The sequence below is a fragment of the Lycium ferocissimum genome, chromosome 8, assembly GCF_029784015.1.
Source record: "Lycium ferocissimum isolate CSIRO_LF1 chromosome 8, AGI_CSIRO_Lferr_CH_V1, whole genome shotgun sequence".
Lineage (NCBI taxonomy): Eukaryota > Viridiplantae > Streptophyta > Magnoliopsida > Solanales > Solanaceae > Lycium > Lycium ferocissimum.
Window position 1 is genome coordinate 2,009,269 of NC_081349.1, and position 18,215 is coordinate 2,027,483.

General features: G+C 38.7%; 1 protein-coding gene and 1 non-coding gene across 2 annotated transcripts; one reads left to right on the top strand and one right to left on the bottom strand.

The window, feature by feature from the left end:
• Positions 1-990: 990 nt before the first annotated feature.
• LOC132069071 (small nucleolar RNA R71) lies at positions 991-1,096 on the top strand. Its single transcript, XR_009417639.1, has one exon. It is a non-coding gene; the product is annotated as a small nucleolar RNA R71 (small nucleolar RNA).
• Positions 1,097-8,222: 7,126 nt separating this feature from the next.
• LOC132067104 (uncharacterized) lies at positions 8,223-8,582 on the bottom strand. Its single transcript, XM_059460233.1, has one exon. It carries the CDS (start codon positions 8,580-8,582, stop codon positions 8,223-8,225), a length of 360 nt encoding a protein of 119 aa, XP_059316216.1.
• Positions 8,583-18,215: the final 9,633 nt, after the last annotated feature.

An 18,215-nucleotide genomic window follows, 5' to 3' on the forward strand; every position in this document is an offset into this window, starting at 1 on the left:
CAACTTGCTTCACAATAGGAACCTCTCGTCCGGACCTCATCGCAACTTTTGCCACATCATATTGTGCCTCTTCTTGTTCAAAGACTCGGCTTGAGATTAATCACCTTCTTCTCTGCACTTTGAAGTAGTTTCCCACTCTGAGTGCTAATTGCAAAGACACCTCTCATAAGAATTACCTCCACCACTCTTTGGATTTAGAATAGTGTCACTATTAAGTCCTCCCTTTTGTGAAGGATGTTGTTCTCTGGAAATATCTTACATCTGCGACTTGAGCTTCTGAATGGAAGCAGTGTGAGACCCCACAGTTTCAGTCAACCCCTTCAATGTTCTATTTGCTTTTTCTTGGTTGGCTAGCACCTTCTCAAGCATGCCCTTCAACTTAGAACTTCCTTACTCATTCGACTGACCTTTTGGTGGAATATAGGGATTGGAACTCCTATTTCCAAAGTTATTGTTATTGTTGTAGTTGCCCTAGTTCGAACCACCGTAATTATTGTAATAATTACCTTATTTCTGTTGAGGTCTCCATTGATTCTGAGTCTGATTCTGATAGCCTCCTTTGTAGTACTGCCTTTGGTAACCCACTTGAGAGTTATTAGCATAGTTAGCATCTTCATACTGCATAGGAGGCCCCTTTTGAACTTGGTACATGCCCTTGGGCATTCCCGGAACATCTTTAACAATATTAACTTTCTTTGCTTCATTTTCGTTAAGTCTCTTGGTCAGCAAATAAATATTGGTTGCTATCGAGCTGAGTCCATGAGTCACTTGATTCTCCTTCATAATGTTATGGATCATTGGAGCTCCATAGGCTACATCGTCGCACCACCCGAATCCATGCTTGATTATGAGTAGTAAGCTTATCAAGCAATTGAGTGATTCGGCGTATGTCTTGTCCATAAAACACCCACCAAATTTGCATTGTTGGCCACTACTTGTGTCAATGGTTCTAGCTCTCTATGGAACTTCTCAATCAATATATGTTCAGGAAAACCATGATTTGGAGACTTCTGCAAATATTCCTTGAATCTCTCCCAAGCTTCAAATAGTTGTTCCCTTGGAATCTATTTGAAATCATCTATCTTGTCACGAATTTCAGCTTTCTTGCTTGGTGGAAACCACTTCTTGAGAAAACAAGAACCAACTCTCTCCACGTATGAATAGTATTATGGGGCATCTTCTTAAACCACGCTCTTGCTTCACCGACTAGAGTATTTGAAAACTCTTAGCCTAATAGCAGCATCCGGAACAACATTCGCATATGTTGGGCACACACACCGATGAAATTCTTCAAATATTGGTGAGGGTCATCATCGGTAGAGTTCCAAAAATATGCCTCAAGTTTGAGCAACATTGGCGTGATAGTAGAGTAGATCTTGCGGTTTGCATCATTCACCCAAGGTGGAACAAGAGCGCGCATGTTCCCCTTTGTCTAGCATATCCGCAAAGACATTGTTAACCTCCACATCCACCGGTGGGTCTTGCGCTTGCAGACCCCTATTACCACCGCTTCACGTCCTCCTCTCGTTGTTCATGATCACCTAGTTCACAAGAAACAGAAAACAAGGTGTGATGGAGTATAAAAAGACTTTAATTAAAGCACAAACTATTTAGTAATTTCAAAACCGTATTCCCCGACAACGGCGACAAAATTTGATACACTCAAATTACACCTATTAAATAATGTAAAGCGGATGATGTCAAATATAGTTTGGGATCGAATCCCACGGAATATGGTATGAAAAGGTTACTACGGTCGTATAGTACTTTCTTGCGGTGTAATTTTGGTATTCCATTGAGTTTGTAGAAAATTTGTTGTTTATTAGCTAATTTCTTTGATTGTAATGAATATGATTAAAGAAACCAATGTTGCGTCCCCTTTAGATAAATTGTATGCTATGGTGTTGATCTTTATATACTTCTAACGGATCGTTGTAAGAGTACACTTAAGCTCTAATTGAATCCCTAATATTTCCCAATAGTTAAGGACTATTTATCTTTATGATTTTCCCAAATATAAAAGAGTTGATATGAAGAACGGTTGATATGTGTCAAGTAAATTCCTCTTATTCCTAAGTGAATCTATTAAATGAGGGTTAATGCCCCGAGTTCTTGTTACTTGTTCTTACCAAACCCTAGCTTATTTTCCAAAATAAATTAAGGGTTATAGATTAAGTTAATGTTTGCAACTAGCGTCGTGGTATAGCCTTTTGATATGTATATATGCTGTTGTTCAGGGTACGGCGGGGCCCTGTCCCATCATATGATGTCGTTGTCACTCTTAGAGGTCTGTGGTCACATGTGTGGGTCTGTGTGTAGTTGTTGTTTCGTTGTATGGGCATGGCTTACTTTGGGGCATACCTATTTGTAGTAGCAGCCTTGCCGGCTTGCGTAGATATATATGCTTATTATGGCAGCTGTGTATGAAGGTAGCCTTCTCGGCTTATGTTTTGTTGGGACGTTCCCCTATACATATATATATATATGACAGCCTTGCCGGCTTTTGTGCGATATTAACTGTTAAAGGTTGTAACTCCTCAGGAGATAGGTAGCTTTGATATGCATACGTCTTGTCTCTATATTTATACCAGTTCGTTCATGCTAGTAGTGTATGACTATAGATAACAGGTGTATACGAGTGTCCAGCTCGGGCACTAGTCACGGTCTACGGGGTTGGGTCGTGACAACCAGAACCCTTACCCATACTTTGGTTAGATTAGGATTCTTTTAAAATTTAACTGTTTTGAATGAACCCTTTTCAAATTGGTTTTTCTAATTTCCTAATAATTAGGTGGCGACTGTAAAAAAAAAGTCCATTTAGAGTACCATTACGTAGAGGTGTATTTTTCCTTTTTCCCAATACGATTGACAACTGTACTTCCCTGGGACACTTTCCTTTTAAATGAGGCAAGTGCAAATACGAATTGGAAAAAATATCGAAGCGCTACAATAGGGATATCAGAATATGCAGTAGCACTTTAACTCAAAGTGCAGCATTTCCCTGCCTGAAAGTTCATTAGCACTTTGGCTCAAATGCAACACTCATTTACCTTGGCAATGATGCACCAGACTACAGCAGCCAGCTCAAGTTTAGCCATATGCTTTACCTAAAGTAAGGAAGCAGTGACCTCTCACAATGATAACCACAAACCAAGAAGCAGAAAAATATATCTTGAAAAGAAACATTAGCAGATTCTCAGAGAAAGCAACAACAAACAGTAGCCTCAACTCAAAGGTGCATTGACATTTATATGCTTTATCTATTTCGTAGAGAATCATGGCAGCAACAGTTGCCTCAAGGGATACGAGATCATTTGAGGTTTGAGTTTTCCCCTCAGGTCATGCAAAGAAGGAGAAGGGTGAAGAATGAATATCAAACAATACAAAGGAGTTTTAAAAAAATAATGCATAATGCAGAAGGCATGTCATAGGCAAAGAAAGGATCTGCTTGTCATATCTTGTGACCGTGGCATAACATGCATTTACCTCATGCTTGAACATCTAATTATACCTATATTAAACATATGAATATCACATATGCTAAATATGTTCCTGATAAGATTTTAAACACTCAAATCCCTTTAAAAGGGACATTTTTGTTACTATTGAGGCCTAAGACAGACCTATACCACATTTAGATAAGTTCAACCAAGCTTAACTATATTTTAACTTAAATTTGAGTGCACATGAGAGGACTATTGCCAACAATAGTAAAACAGACAGACTATAAGATCTCATTATTTTACCCTCATACTAGTTTCGAAATTGAATTTATGGATAAAACTATTTCTAAATCACCATCTTGTTAATTATGGGGAGCAAAAAACAATGCTTTGAGTTACTCCAGGTTAGGACAAAGTTGGGAAACACATAATAAGCTAAAGACAAGCAACCAACACTGCAACAGATTTCTTCTTTCAAAATGAGAGACCATATAAAAACCAAGCTAAATCCTCAGCAAAATAAAAACTTATTCCAATCCATACTACACCAGTTAAGAATCATTTTTTGCAAAATCAAAAGGAATCACAACTGTTCCCTAACCTTAATGCGTTGATTTTAAAAGTGCAGAAAAATCAGTTTAGTCTTTGAGAAAAATCAATGTCCTTCCACAAAAGCTAGAACCAAACATGTTTGTCTAAAGTTTATCAAACAACTTTGAAGAAACACACAAGCTAAGCATATCAATTTCATGTTGCTATCAAAGAGGAAGCAGAACAGTAAAGAGGAAGAAAATAAAAACATTACCAGACCCTAAAGAAAACACTCATCTAGATACACACAACAAGCAGATTTGAAAATTCTTTAGGATACAAACTTGTTTTAGCAAAGAGAGGAATGCCTTTGAGAAAATAGTAACTAAACTTTAACACTCCAGCTATTTACAGAAACATACAAAAAAAAAGGACACAACTTGGAGGATTCATCATGATTATTTTCTAGGCAAACCAGGGAAAAGTAAGGAAGGAAAACATATCATTAAATAACTAAGAGTTCATTTCTTACTCCTTTGGAGTGATTAGACATATGGGAAAGGGGGGGGGGGGGGTTAAATTGAACACATATTTTTTATTAATAGAATTTACCTGGGGAACTAACTGAAAAGCTAATTATATTTTAAAGCAATACTTAACTTAGAGAGAGTAACCCCATTGGTTTACAAATTCTCTATTCAACCTATATTTTGTTTAAGACCTAAACAGAGACTGATTTCAACTACTAAAATAAAAAGACTTATGCTTGATCGCAACTTTTTTGAAGGAAAGAGAGTATTTAACTCTAGGAAATAACATCTATAGTAGGGGTTTAACTACTCAAGCAAAAGAATAACACTTTAATCAAGTGGAACCAACATTAGCTATTGAAAACAGACAACTTACAGCTTGTTAATAAACACAGCTATGCATTTCTTCAGAACAACAAGTTCTCAAACAGTGTAACGGAGTTGAGTATAGAATTTTATCTCACAAATTGAATCAGTCCTATACCTGATGGGACTACAAAATATCCATTTAATCAACTCCTAACTCCAAGAGTTAATAAATGGCATAGGATCACATTCAAGTCTACAAACAACATAAAGTCAAATAGAGCTAACACAAGAGTTATTTATTAATGTGGAAAATCAATTTAGTTCTTGTATGGAAGATATGGGATAGATTCAAAGTGGTCATGCTTCCCTATGTGTGAACTTTAGTTTACATATAAACAACTTGTATAGCTTACTGATTAACAAGATCAAGGTCCTATCTTGCTTCAAATATCATTAGTACATAGACTAGAAAAAACTTTCAAGAAAACATGAGTTCAAACTTAAGGGTGGCTTGTCCTCTACTTAAACAGAACTTTAATCATATTAGCTACTACTTTGTTTGTTTTGACAACAAACAAGCAATATACTCAGCATCTAACACATGAAGTCATCTTTTTTTTTTTTTTTTTTAAGTCGAACTAAGGATTTAGTTTTATTTGGTCAAGCTTGACTACAACAGACAACAACCTTCATTAGGCTAAAAGTTATTGACTCAGATTCAACTAATGGTCATTATGGATGAGACTAGAGTCAAGTACTTATACAGTTAAGACTATATGAGGGACATTTACAATTGAGCTCGAAACAATGGATTCATAACTGATCTATATTGTCTAAATTAATTAGAGGAAACAATGCAAATTTAAAACAACAGCTAATCTAACAGTGCGTCACCTTAAACATATGCTTTAATCTTCATACATATGCTTTAATCTTCATCCTTAAGCAACTGGACAATACATAATCTTAAATTAGTCTAGCTCAAACTGAAGTAAGCAAAAAGTAAGCATTCTTAACATATGGGGAAAACAAACTGATTACTTAACTCCGACAAGGTTACGACTAAAAGTTCTATAAAATTTAGAGATAGCAGAAACTAAAATGATGTTCAGATAAGGAAAATCATACTACAAATCAGCAACTTGACATCAAAACTAAGCTAGCCTTATTACAGGAAAATTCGAAATAAAATTAGGACGAAAAGGAAAATTAACTTTTTTAGATGCGGCGACGGGGGCGACGAGAGTTGACGACGAACTACCATTCAACCAAATCTATTTCTGACGAATGGAAATGACTTCCAAACATTAAACATGAGCGAGAACTTCCTCGAAACTCATGGCTTAGCCGGGTTTTTGAGTGTTCTCTCACTCTTGGGGTTGTAAGAAAAACCCCATTGATGGTGTAGAAACCAATTTTTTGGTCTCTCAATTTCTTCAAATGAAAGGAAAGGGCTCCTCTTTATAGGAGAGCCAATGTCCAAATTTTTGGACTTCTAAATGATGTGGTACAATTAGAAAAAAGCCTATGCAAATTGTTTGAAATTCAAATCTTACTGGAGAAGCTAAGCAAAAATCAATTGAAAATTAGAAGAAAAAAGGGCACATTACCGTTGAAGACAAATTTTTGCCAGAAAAAGGTCATGGTGAGCCGGATCATACGTCAGGATTAAGGGTTCGTTTGGTTCTTGCATTTTTCTCAAAAAATGAAAAACAAAAGAGAATTAGGGGTATTACATGGGAATTGGACCGGGTTATGCCTATTGGGCTGGCCATTTTGAGTCTGATTTATGACTTAAAATTTTGGCCACAATTGAATTTGAAGAATAGCCTTTTCATTTCAATTGTAACCAAAATATTGCTCAAATAGCCAGCTAAACCCGATCTTTGTAAAATCAAACCAACCTTTTCAAATTAAACTAAATGAAGTAAAATTGAGATGAAATAACTATTCAATTAATTAATCAAGCTTCTTGACTTTAACAAAGTAAAAGTATTACTTTGACAATTAAAAATACCTACTTAATCAAACACTTGTTTATTTGTGCGAATTGATTTTCGAATTGATAAAATAGACACAATTAATACTTAAAATTATATGTAAAATATAAATAATATATATTAGGGTATTTCGCCAATGAAATGCTAAAATAACACCAAAAAGCTGTTTAGAAAGTATTTTTTATTTTCTGAATAAGTCTTTTACTCTGTTTGCGATTCAAGAAGCTTGACTAGCTAATTTAAATTTTTGGATGGAAAAATTGGGTGTTAACACCATGTATCTGAACAAATTCCACCAAAACTTGGCTTCAAAGGTGAGAGAACTTTTGATAATCTTTTGATTCGGACTTGTCGCCCAAGCTGGAGTACCCCACGCTATTACAACGGCTACCCACCTGTGTAGCACGGACACTGTCACCCTTCCTCTCTCTTTTGTCCATGAATTCGGCCTCATTGATCGGCTCGCATAGTCATCACCAAAATAGACCACGTTGATGGCCTTGCTGGAAACGTCGACCTTGACATTGCGGATCGTAATATTCTCAAGTTGTGGTACTTTGTGAATTGGCACACTTGGTCATTCCATCAGAAGTAACACATCCCCATAATTGGCATACAACTCCTCACAAGCACCAGATAATAATCGGCAGGAGGGTTGCCAAATGCTGCGAGCCGGTACAACAGGAGTGCCTCAGCAGTGTGAGGGTAGGCGAATAGGTCCTCGAAAGTCAATCGCAGCTCTTCCCAGATATTTCTTTGTTGCTTGCCCCCTCTCTTTGTCGGAGCTATCCCCACCTCATACAGTTCTTTGGCTCCCTTGAACCCAAACTGCAAAGCCTCCCTCATTCGTCCGTTTACCTCTTATTTCCAATTTTCAGCCCTCTTCGTCATCACCTGGAGCCAAAGGACTAGGATAAGTAGTTGAAAGGCTTGGTTGAGCCACTCGCTGTTCGCCTTCTCGGACTGTATCCCCGGCGGATGATGAAGATTCCCCACTCTTCGGACCGGGAGGAATCATAGTTGATGTGTCATGCTCGGGGATAAGATGTTGTAGCACCCCTGTTTTTTTTTGCCGCATAACCTCCTCCTCTTCTTCAGACTGGGAGGGGGAGTCACACAACTGGTGTGTTACACCAGCCCTGTCTCTACCTCGACCCCTTCCAGCTACTTTGGGCCTACTACCTCTCTTTGCGGTGCGTTTTGCAGGCATATCTTGGGTTGTCTCTAAGCAACACTTGATTTAACATGACGATGGTGTTATTCTTGTTTTACTCCGGTCAAGAATGTATCCATGCTTAAGCTTTGTGTCCGTTAATGATCGTATCTCCATCAATGCACTAATGGTAGTGCTTCACCCTTTATCAATTCACCCGAAATGTCCGAGTCCCATCCATGGTCTTCAATTCCATTTAGCCATTGGGTGGAACACTCACCAATTCGAAAGGTCCAGACCATCTTGATTTCAATTTTCCCAGAAAAAGCTTCAGCCTTGAGTTATACAGCAGGACAAAATCACCCTTCTGAAAGTCTCGCTTGAGGATCTTGACATCATGATAGTATTTCATCTTTTCCTTGTACAAGGCCGCTCTTTCATAGGCATGATATCGGAATTCATCCATTTTATTCATCTGAAACAACCTCAGCTTGGTTGTTTCTTCCCAGTCCATATTCAACTTCTTCAGTGCCCACAAGGCTTTGTGTTCAAGCTCGACTGGCAGATGACATGCCTTGCCAAAAACCAGCCTATAAGGACAAGTCCCAATAGGCATTTTAAATGATGTTCTTTACGCCCAAAGAGCATCATCAAGTTTTCGAGCCCAGTCAGTTCTATTTACATTGACCGTCTTGGCCAAAATACTCTTTATCTCCTGATTGGAGACTTTCACCTGGCCACTAGTTTGATGGTGATATGGAGTGACCACCCGATGATCAACACCATACTTGGCAAGCGATACGCAAATGACTTTTTACGAAGTGCGTTTCGCCATCACTAATAAGAGCCCATGGGGTCTTAGAGATCGGGTGAAGATATTCTTCTTGAGAAATTGGATGACACTCTTCCTCTCATTATTAGGTATGGCCACTGCTTCTACCCATTTTGAAACATAATCAACAACCATGAAAATGTATTTCATGCCACTAGAAGTCACGAAAGGCCCCATGAAGTCAATACCCCAAATATAGAAGAGTTAAACTTCGATCACATAATTCATAGGCATCTCCTGCCTCTTAGATATCGCCCCTTGATGTTGGCGTTGATCACAAGATTTTACCATTAAGTTTGCGTCAAGATAAAAGCGTTGACCAATAATATCCACACTCGAGCACTTTAGGCTGCCGGTCCAATTTCAACTATGATAACCCCAGCAGAGAGAGTTATGGTAGGCCTTGAATATCCATCACTTCTAACTCGGGGACCTGGCCCTAACGATATTGTCGGTGCATGTCGGAACAAGTATAGCTCATCCCAATATTGCGGCAAGAGTCCTCGAAGAACCTTTTCTTCGATATGTCTTGATTTCATACGGAATAAGACCCATCACCAAAAGTTGGAAATATTTGCACACCATGGTGCCACCTTAGATGAAGCCCCCTGCTAGAACTATCTAATGCGGGAATGCATTGTCTATATCAAGCTCTTACACGGCGGTATCCCAGCTTCTTTAGGCCATGAGAGATGATCTGCAACTTGATTTTCAGACCCTTTGCGACCTTTCACCTTAAAGTGAAAATTCTTGCAATAAGAGGACCCATCTAATCAATGGTGGTTTTGCATCATTCTTCACCATCAGATACCTCAACGTTGCATGATCAGTGTATACAACCAACGTGGACCCCAACAGATAGGCCCTGAATTTCTCGAACGCAAAGACTATATATCAAGCAGCTCTTGCTCAGTAACAATAGAATTCATCTGCGCCACATTGAACATTTTCCTGGCATAGTAAATCGGGTGAATGATCTTATTATGTCTTTCACCAAGCACAGCACCAACAGCAAATCCGCTCGCATCACACATTAGCTCGAATGGTAGTGACCAATCTAGTGAAATAATAATAGGAGAAGAAGTAAGACGCTCCTTCAACTCATCAAACACCTTGTGACATTTCTCATCAACATCAAACTTAGCCTCTTTTTCAAGAAGCTTGCACATGGGGTTAGCAATCTCGAAGAAATCTTTAATAAAGTGCTGATAGAAACTGACATGCCTCAAAAAGCTTTGGACTCCTTTCATAGAGATGGGTGGAGGAAGCTTGGAAATGACATCTATTTTAGCTTGATCAATCTCAATCCCTTTCTCAGAGATTTTGTGACCGAGGACGATCCCTTCCATCACCATAAAATGACATTTCTCCCAGTCAAGCACAATATTAGTCTTCTCACATCTCTTCAGCACTCAACCCAAGTGGTCAAGTCATTCATCAAATGAATCACCCACAACTAAGAAATCATCCATGAAGACCTCCAAGAAGTCCTCAACCATATCCGAGAAAATAGACATCATGCACCGAAATGTGGCCGGTACATTACAAAGACCAAACGGCATCCGTGAAAGCAAATGTCCTATAAGGATAAGTCAAAGTAGTATTCTTCCTTGGTCTTCAAGAGAAATATTAATTTGGTTATGGCCATAACACCCATCTAGGAAGCAATAGTATGACCTTCCCTCTACAGCGATGAAGTATACGATCAATAAAAGGCATGGGAAATGGTCTTTGTAAGTTGTAGAATTCGGCTTCCGATAATCCATACGAGATAAGCCACCCGTACTGATTCTTGTTGGAATCAACTCGTTCTTAGCATTAGGTACCACTGTGATACGTCCCTTCTTCGGAACACATTGAACCGGGCTTATCCATTTACTATCTGCAATAGGAAAAACAACTCCAATATCTAACTACTTAATAATCTCTTTCTTGACTACCTCTTCCATGGGTGGATTCAATCTCCTCTGATGTTTAACACTCGGTGTGTTGTCCTTCTCGAGCTGAATTTTGTACTCACAAATAACAGAAGAATACCCGAATGTCCGCAATGGTCTACCCAATCGCACATCTATACCCTCTAAAAATCTCCAACAACCTCTTCGTCCGCTCATCATTCAACAAAGCGAGACACAATCACAACAAAGTATTATCCGGGCGTAGAAATTCATACCTCGGATGTGAAGGAAGCTTCTTAAGGTCAAGCTTGGGCCACTCTAAAATAGATGGCTTTTGGAAGATTCTTTCTGTTCTCAAGATCAAGATTCAGCTTCTTTGGTTGGTAAGAGTAGGAACCTAACCCCACAAGAGAATTGACAGTCTCTACGTAACCTTCCATATCATCAACATCAAAGTTCACCAATATGGCTGCTAGAGCCTCACCCAAACATTTTTCTTTCCATTTTAAATTCAACTGCCTCATTTATCACATCAATGGCATCAATAACCGAAATGCTTTCGTAAGCACTCGGTAGCTTCATTCCCGTTCTAGCCTGAAAAGTGCCTCTTCATCATTAACACGGAACTTGATCTCATTCTTCTCTGAATCCATAAAAGCCCTTCCCATGACAAGGAAAGGTCTCTCCAGAATAATAGGAATATCTCGATCAACAAAGACAATCAAGAATCACAAAATCTGCCGATAAAAGGAATTTGCCAACTCAAAAAAGCACATGTTCAACAACCCCAGTGCCTCTTTATAGATCTATCAGCCTTCTGTAGTCACATGGCGGTAGGTCTAGGCATTCCCAACCCTGATTGTCTATGAATAGCAAGCGGCATGAGGTTAATTCTAGCCCCATTATCACATAAAGCACGAGCAAAATCATGGTGACCAACAGAACATGAAATAAAAGGCCCCCTGAATCCTCTTTCTTCTAAACACAAGTTATAGATATAATAGAACTAATATGATGAGTCAGACTCACAGCGTCATGCTTGATCGATCTCTTCTTTGTCAATAGCTCCTTCAGATATTTTGCAAAACCCGACGTCTCTTGGAAGGCGTCAAGAAAAGGAATGTTCATCGATAGCTGCTTTAACTGATCATAGAATCTCTAACACTTATCATCCTCAGTTTTCTTTACCAACCTCTATGGAAAGGGAGGTGTAGATTAAAATAGTTGGATCAAAGGGCGAAGAGCCCTTTAACTGTTGCCTTGCTAGTGTCACTACTACCTTCATGATTTTTAGAATTTTCTGGAATATCAACAACTTGCTTCACAATAGGAACCTCTGTCTGGACCTCATCAGCAACTTTTGCCACATCATATTGTGCCTCTTCTTGTTCAGCACCTGGCTTGAGATTAATCACCTTCTTCTCTGCACTTTGAAGTAGTTTCCCACTCTGAGTGCTAATTGCAGCACACCTCTCATAAGAATTACCTCCACCACTCTTTGGATTTAGAATAGTGTTATAGCCTGTATTTTGTACGTTTGAATATGACAAAGTCGTCGTGGAAAGTTAAAGGCGAGACCATTCTCAAAAATTATTTTAACGGACGGGTTGTTGTAAATAATATTTATAACTATTATTAGCATGGAAATATTGTGCAGGGTTGAGGACGAAAAAGGAAATTCGCAAAATGGGTCGTGAAAATAATGCGGAAGGCTAGGGACAAAATGGTAATATTGAGAAAAGTCGAGGGGTAAAATAGTAATTTCACAAGATTCAAGAAGTTTCATGAAGGGCCATATTGGACATGGAAAAAAAAAAGAAAAAGAAAGAAAAGTGTGAGAAAAGATGACAAATAAGTCATCTTTTGCCTTAAGGAAATTTCAAGAAAAGAAAGGGGAATTCTAGAAAAATGGAGAGAGGGGCATGTGCCCCTCACATGTTGAAGAAAGCTATATATATATAAATAAGAGAGTTCATCTTTTAATTCAAGGAAAGTTGGAAAGAAGACTTGGAAAAAAAAAAAAAGAGAGAGGGAGAGGAGAAAGAAGGTCACGGCCAAAGGGGCAAAATTTTAGCCCCTTGACATAGTGATCAAAAAATATATTTTTCCTAGTATTCCTACTAAGTTGGAAGTCCTCTTTAACATGGAAGAGTTGTTGGGGCAAGAAACCCCCTCTTTGTAGCAAGTTCATGATCATAATTAAAGGAGAAATTGAAGGAAAAAGGTAAGAATCCAATCTTCTTATATGTATTATGGATGGTTATGCATGTTGTGATGTATAGAAATGAATGGAAATCATGTGAATAGGGTGTGTTATGTGTATTGGCCGTATGGTGGTGATGGTGGCCGTGTGTGTGTGGTTATGTTATGTTGTGTTGTGTTATGTTGTGTTGTGTTATGTATGACTTGTGAATGTTGTGGAATGTAGAAATGAATAAAGTTCATGAAAATATAGTGCTATGTTGGTGCTTGGCCGAATAGGGTGGGTGAGTGCAAGTGAAGAACTAAATGTATGTAGTATGTTTGGATTGTCGTCGTTATGAATTTGATGAGAAAAATGAATGTTTGATGACTCATGTTGAATTTGTAGTGTTGCGGGCTGTTTTGGAAGATTGATATGATTTTAATGTAACTTTGTGAGTTTATGAAAATATTGTTGAAGACGTATGGATTGTTGACGTAGTATATGAATTTGGAAGAAAGAAACATATTATCGTTGTTTTTATGGAAATTGGTAGTTCGGGTAAAGTGGCATATGGTTTGGGGTGTTTTGAATATTGTATAGATTACTTGGAATGCTTGTAAATCGTGGTTAAATGGCCTCGAATAACACTTGAATGCATGATCAATGGTGTTGGTTGGAAGGTACGTAGTTAATTGAATATGAATGGAATGTTAGAATGTGTTTTGAATTACCTATGGATTGTTGGCATTGTTGTTGATATTGTGGCCGAGTTCCATTCTCGGGTTGTTGTTGTTGAATTGGGCCGAGCCATATTCTCGGGACGGTGTATTTACAGAGGAAATGCTGCCGAAATTTCGGCAGACAAAGTGTTATTTTGAAGAATCAACTCATGAATGCCCTAACTAAGGTTTGGTAAATATGACCAATTTGTAGATTTTGGCGAATTTGCAACTTGGATTTGGAGTAGCAGAAGGAGCGGAAAGAGGTATGTAAGACCTTACTTTCTTTCTTTGGCATGTCCTAGACGTATAGGCTTGATTTCGCGCCTCGGAGACTTCCCTAACTCTAGCAATCCGAGATTGAAAACTAGTTACTATTCATTCAGTAGAATTGAATTAGAACTTGCATAAAGTGTTGGAAAAACTTCTCAAACATCCAGAACTTACACAAATAGGATTCGATTATCCTAAGACCCTCCCAAGGGACGCCATGAACTGTAATATACGTAAATTTGATATGCTGCCTCATTTGACTCGAGGTGGGCCTACTATTCCCGAACTCTCTCTTATTGACCCATTTGGCTTATTTTTATTCTATAGTTAAGGAAAGTTTTTGGTTATTACTCTGACTACTAAATAATAATTGTTTTTACAAACCCCTCGATTCCAAAACATGATTTTCCTTCCTAAAAGTTTACAAATGTTTTCCAAAATACTCGTTTTTCTCCAAAAAACTAAGTTTTACAATATTGCAGGTCTTAATGACTAAGACGACGACTATGACTCTATGATGGAAAAAAATGATTCTATGAATAAAGGTTCCAAGACTATGATTCCGTCTTAGAGATGAGAACGTTAAACTATTTCTTGAATCCTCGGTTCTACTCATGAATAGTGTTTTCCTTTAAAGATTCTAAGTACACGAACGATGCCCTATGATCCTAGGTTATACTTTCTCATGATATTGCTTTCCATTAATTGTCTCGCCTTACTACTAGTTCCTTCAAGGTGAGATAAAGCGCCCATGGTTATTTCATAATGAAATCGGAGGTTACCGACCTTACGTCACTCCGATAGCGTTATAGCTTTTCCTTGGGCTCCCATGCATGTTGTTTAATTGTTTATATGATAATGTATATAATACCTGATATTGATGAATGTATTTGTATACACTGTATATGTGTGGGGAATGGGGAGGGCAACTGTGTCCACCTGATTCACGGCTTATCATCCCGGACGCGGGATGCCCGGACGCGGGATTTATGGGAGAGCCGTACGCGGCGTCTGTTCTGTGATATATATATATATATACTATGATATATTTGGGACACTGTTGGGGAGGGGGGTGGGAGAGCCGATGAATTCGGCGTCTGTACTGCAAATAAAAAGTACCGTTTTTAAAAAGTATCTCGTTTTCTATGTACAAAAACAAGAAACACCGTGTTCAGAAAAAGAAAAGAAAAAGAAAAAGCTAGGCGTGCATGGCCTCCGCCCTGAGTGGCACTCACATGTACAGGTTGCTCCCCTATCCTGTGATACTGTCTATGTTTCCATACAGTTATTACTCTGCACAGGTTACCGTTTTACACATGATATGTCTCATATGTACAGCTTTTACTATGTTGTTACTGTTCATGTCTTACATACTCGCACATTGCTCGTCCGACCCCTCTTCTTCGGGGGTCGCATTCATGCCACGCGGTACACCCAGACGGATAGAAGCCGGATAGAAGATGTTCCGGCGAAGTTGGCAAGCTCCATTTGGCCCGGAGTGTAGCCGAGTCATAGCACACGTGCCAGATTTCGATTACGGTTAGAGACTTTGCGACAGTCGTGGGTTCCGGGAGTCAGATTGTATTATGACACGAGTTATATACAGTTACATGTTTTATTTGACTTAAAAGCAACAAAAGAGTATTTCAGTCATCTATTTACGTTTACTTGTCTTAAAGGTTTTCAAAAAAAAATTTTACGTAGTAAGGATCAGCGGGTTCGCTCGGCTCCGGTCACGGGGTCGGGTGCCCATCACACCCTGATCAAGATCGGGGTGTGACAAAGTGGTATCAGAGCAGGTCGGTCCAAGGGTTGTCTGCAAAGTCGTGTCCGGTAGAGTCCTGTTTATGGGTGTGAAGCCGGCCACATCTATAGACGGAGGTCGCGGGGCATCTAGGAATTATTGACCTTCTTTCTGTCATTAGATCGTGCGATAGAGCCAAGTCATAGGAAACAAGATTCCTTATACTCATCGTTGATTTCCCGCAGGCGCCCAGTATCGATGGAAAAAGGCGAATGACGTTATGGAAGTCGAGAGAGGTAAGACCGGACTGATATATTTGTTCTGTTACGTGGAGCTGGGCGCCAGACAAGAAATAGTTATACATGCAGGCGGAAGGTGAACATCAGGAATTAAAAAGGGCAAAACTGTCATTGTAGAAGAAAGGACGTATTATGAAGATATCTCGGAAGTTGTAAAGTTTTGATTGGCTTCGAGATCGAGTAGTAAAGGCCATGTGAGAAAGTGGACGCAAAAATATCATCGTTAAGGCACCGGATTTTAGCAAAGTTTCAAGGTTAAGCGTGCTCGGTGAGAGCAATTTCGGGATGGGTGACCCCCCCGGGAATAAACCAAAAGTTCTACAAATTGAGATGCAAGGATAAGTGAACAAGTTAAGAGTAACCTAAGGAAAACTAAAATATATGGATGGATGAAGACCTTAAGAGGACGCGTAAGACGAGGTGGATTAGTTCGGAAAAGAGACGGGGAAGTGTGTCACGGACTTGGGAATTAGGATAGGCTTGAATAACGTTGGGAAGTACCTTGTAGGTTAGTTGATAGTAAATGTATATATATACAAAGAGATGAAAATGTGTACCGTATTCGGAAAAGAAAGAGAGTGAGTAGCTGGAAAATAAGGAATCGGGATGCCGGAAAAAGGGTGAAAAGTAAAGAGTTCCCGATATGTGAGGCATAGGATTGGAAGGAAGGCGAGGAATAAGGTATCAACAAAGACTTCATAAAAGGACTATCGGCATATAAGGAGCCCCTTAAAGGGGGAGAGACCGAGGAGTTCGATGAAGAGGAAAATAAGGTAAAGGATAAGGAACGGGCATAAGGGAAAGAGTAGCTATAAAAGGAACCCTCCCAGAGCATTATGATGCCCATAAGGTCAGTTGAACATTCGAGGACGAATGTTCTAAAGGGGGGGAGGATGTTATAGCCTGTATTTTGTACGTTTGAATATGACAAAGTCGTCGTGGAAAGTTAAAGGCGAGACCATTCTCAAAAATTATTTTAACGGACGGGTTGTTGTAAATAATATTTATAACTATTATTAGCATGGAAATATTGTGCGGGGTTGAGGACGAAAAGGAAATTCGCAAAATGGGTCGTGAAAATAATGCGGAAGGCTAGGGACAAAATGGTAATATTGAGAAAAGTCGAGGGGTAAAATAGTAATTTCACAAGATTCAAGAAGTTTCATGAAGGGCCATATTGGACATGGAAAAAAAAAAGAAAGAAAAGTGTGAGAAAAGATGACAAATAAGTCATCTTTTGCCTTAAGGAAATTTCAAGAAAAGAAAGGGGAATTCTAGAAAAATGGAGAGAGGGGCATGTGCCCCTCACATGTTGAAGAAAGCTATATATATATAAATAAGAGAGTTCATCTTTTAATTCAAGGAAAGTTGGAAAGAAGACTTGGAAAAAAAAAAAAAGAAGAGAGGGGAGAGGAGAAAGAAGGTCACGGCCAAAGGGGCAAAATTTTAGCCCCTTGACATAGTGATCAAAAAATATATTTTTCCTAGTATTCCTACTAAGTTGAAGTCCTCTTTAACATGGAAGAGTTGTTGGGGCAAGAAACCCCTCTTTGTAGCAAGTTCATGATCATAATTAAAGGAGAAATTGAAGGAAAAAGGTAAGAATCCAATCTTCTTATATGTATTATGGATGGTTATGCATGTTGTGATGTATAGAAATGAATGGAAATCATGTGAATAGGGTGTGTTATGTGTATTGGCCGTATGGTGGTGATGGTGGCCGTGTGTGTGTGGTTATGTTATGTTGTGTTGTGTTATGTTGTGTTGTGTTATGTATGACTTGTGAATGTTGTGGAATGTAGAAATGAATAAAGTTCATGAAAATATAGTGCTATGTTGGTGCTTGGCCGAATAGGGTGGGTGAGTGCAAGTGAAGAACTAAATGTATGTAGTATGTTTGGATTGTCGTCGTTATGAATTTGATGAGAAAAATGAATGTTTGATGACTCATGTTGAATTTGTAGTGTTGCGGGCTGTTTTGGAAGATTGATATGATTTTAATGTAACTTTGTGAGTTTATGAAAATATTGTTGAAGACGTATGGATTGTTGACGTAGTATATGAATTTGGAAGAAAGAAACATATTATCGTTGTTTTTATGGAAATTGGTAGTTCGGGTAAAGTGGCATATGGTTTGGGGTGTTTTGAATATTGTATAGATTACTTGGAATGCTTGTAAATCGTGGTTAAATGGCCTCGGAATAACACTTGAATGCATGATCAATGGTGTTGGTTGGAAGGTACGTAGTTAATTGAATATGAATGGAATGTTAGAATGTGTTTTGAATTACCTATGGAT

Excerpts from the sequence above, each read along its gene's own strand:
- LOC132067104 (XM_059460233.1), bottom strand. The coding sequence starts at position 8,582 with ATGCCTATTGGGACTTGTCCTTATAGGCTGGTTTTTGGCAAGGCATGT.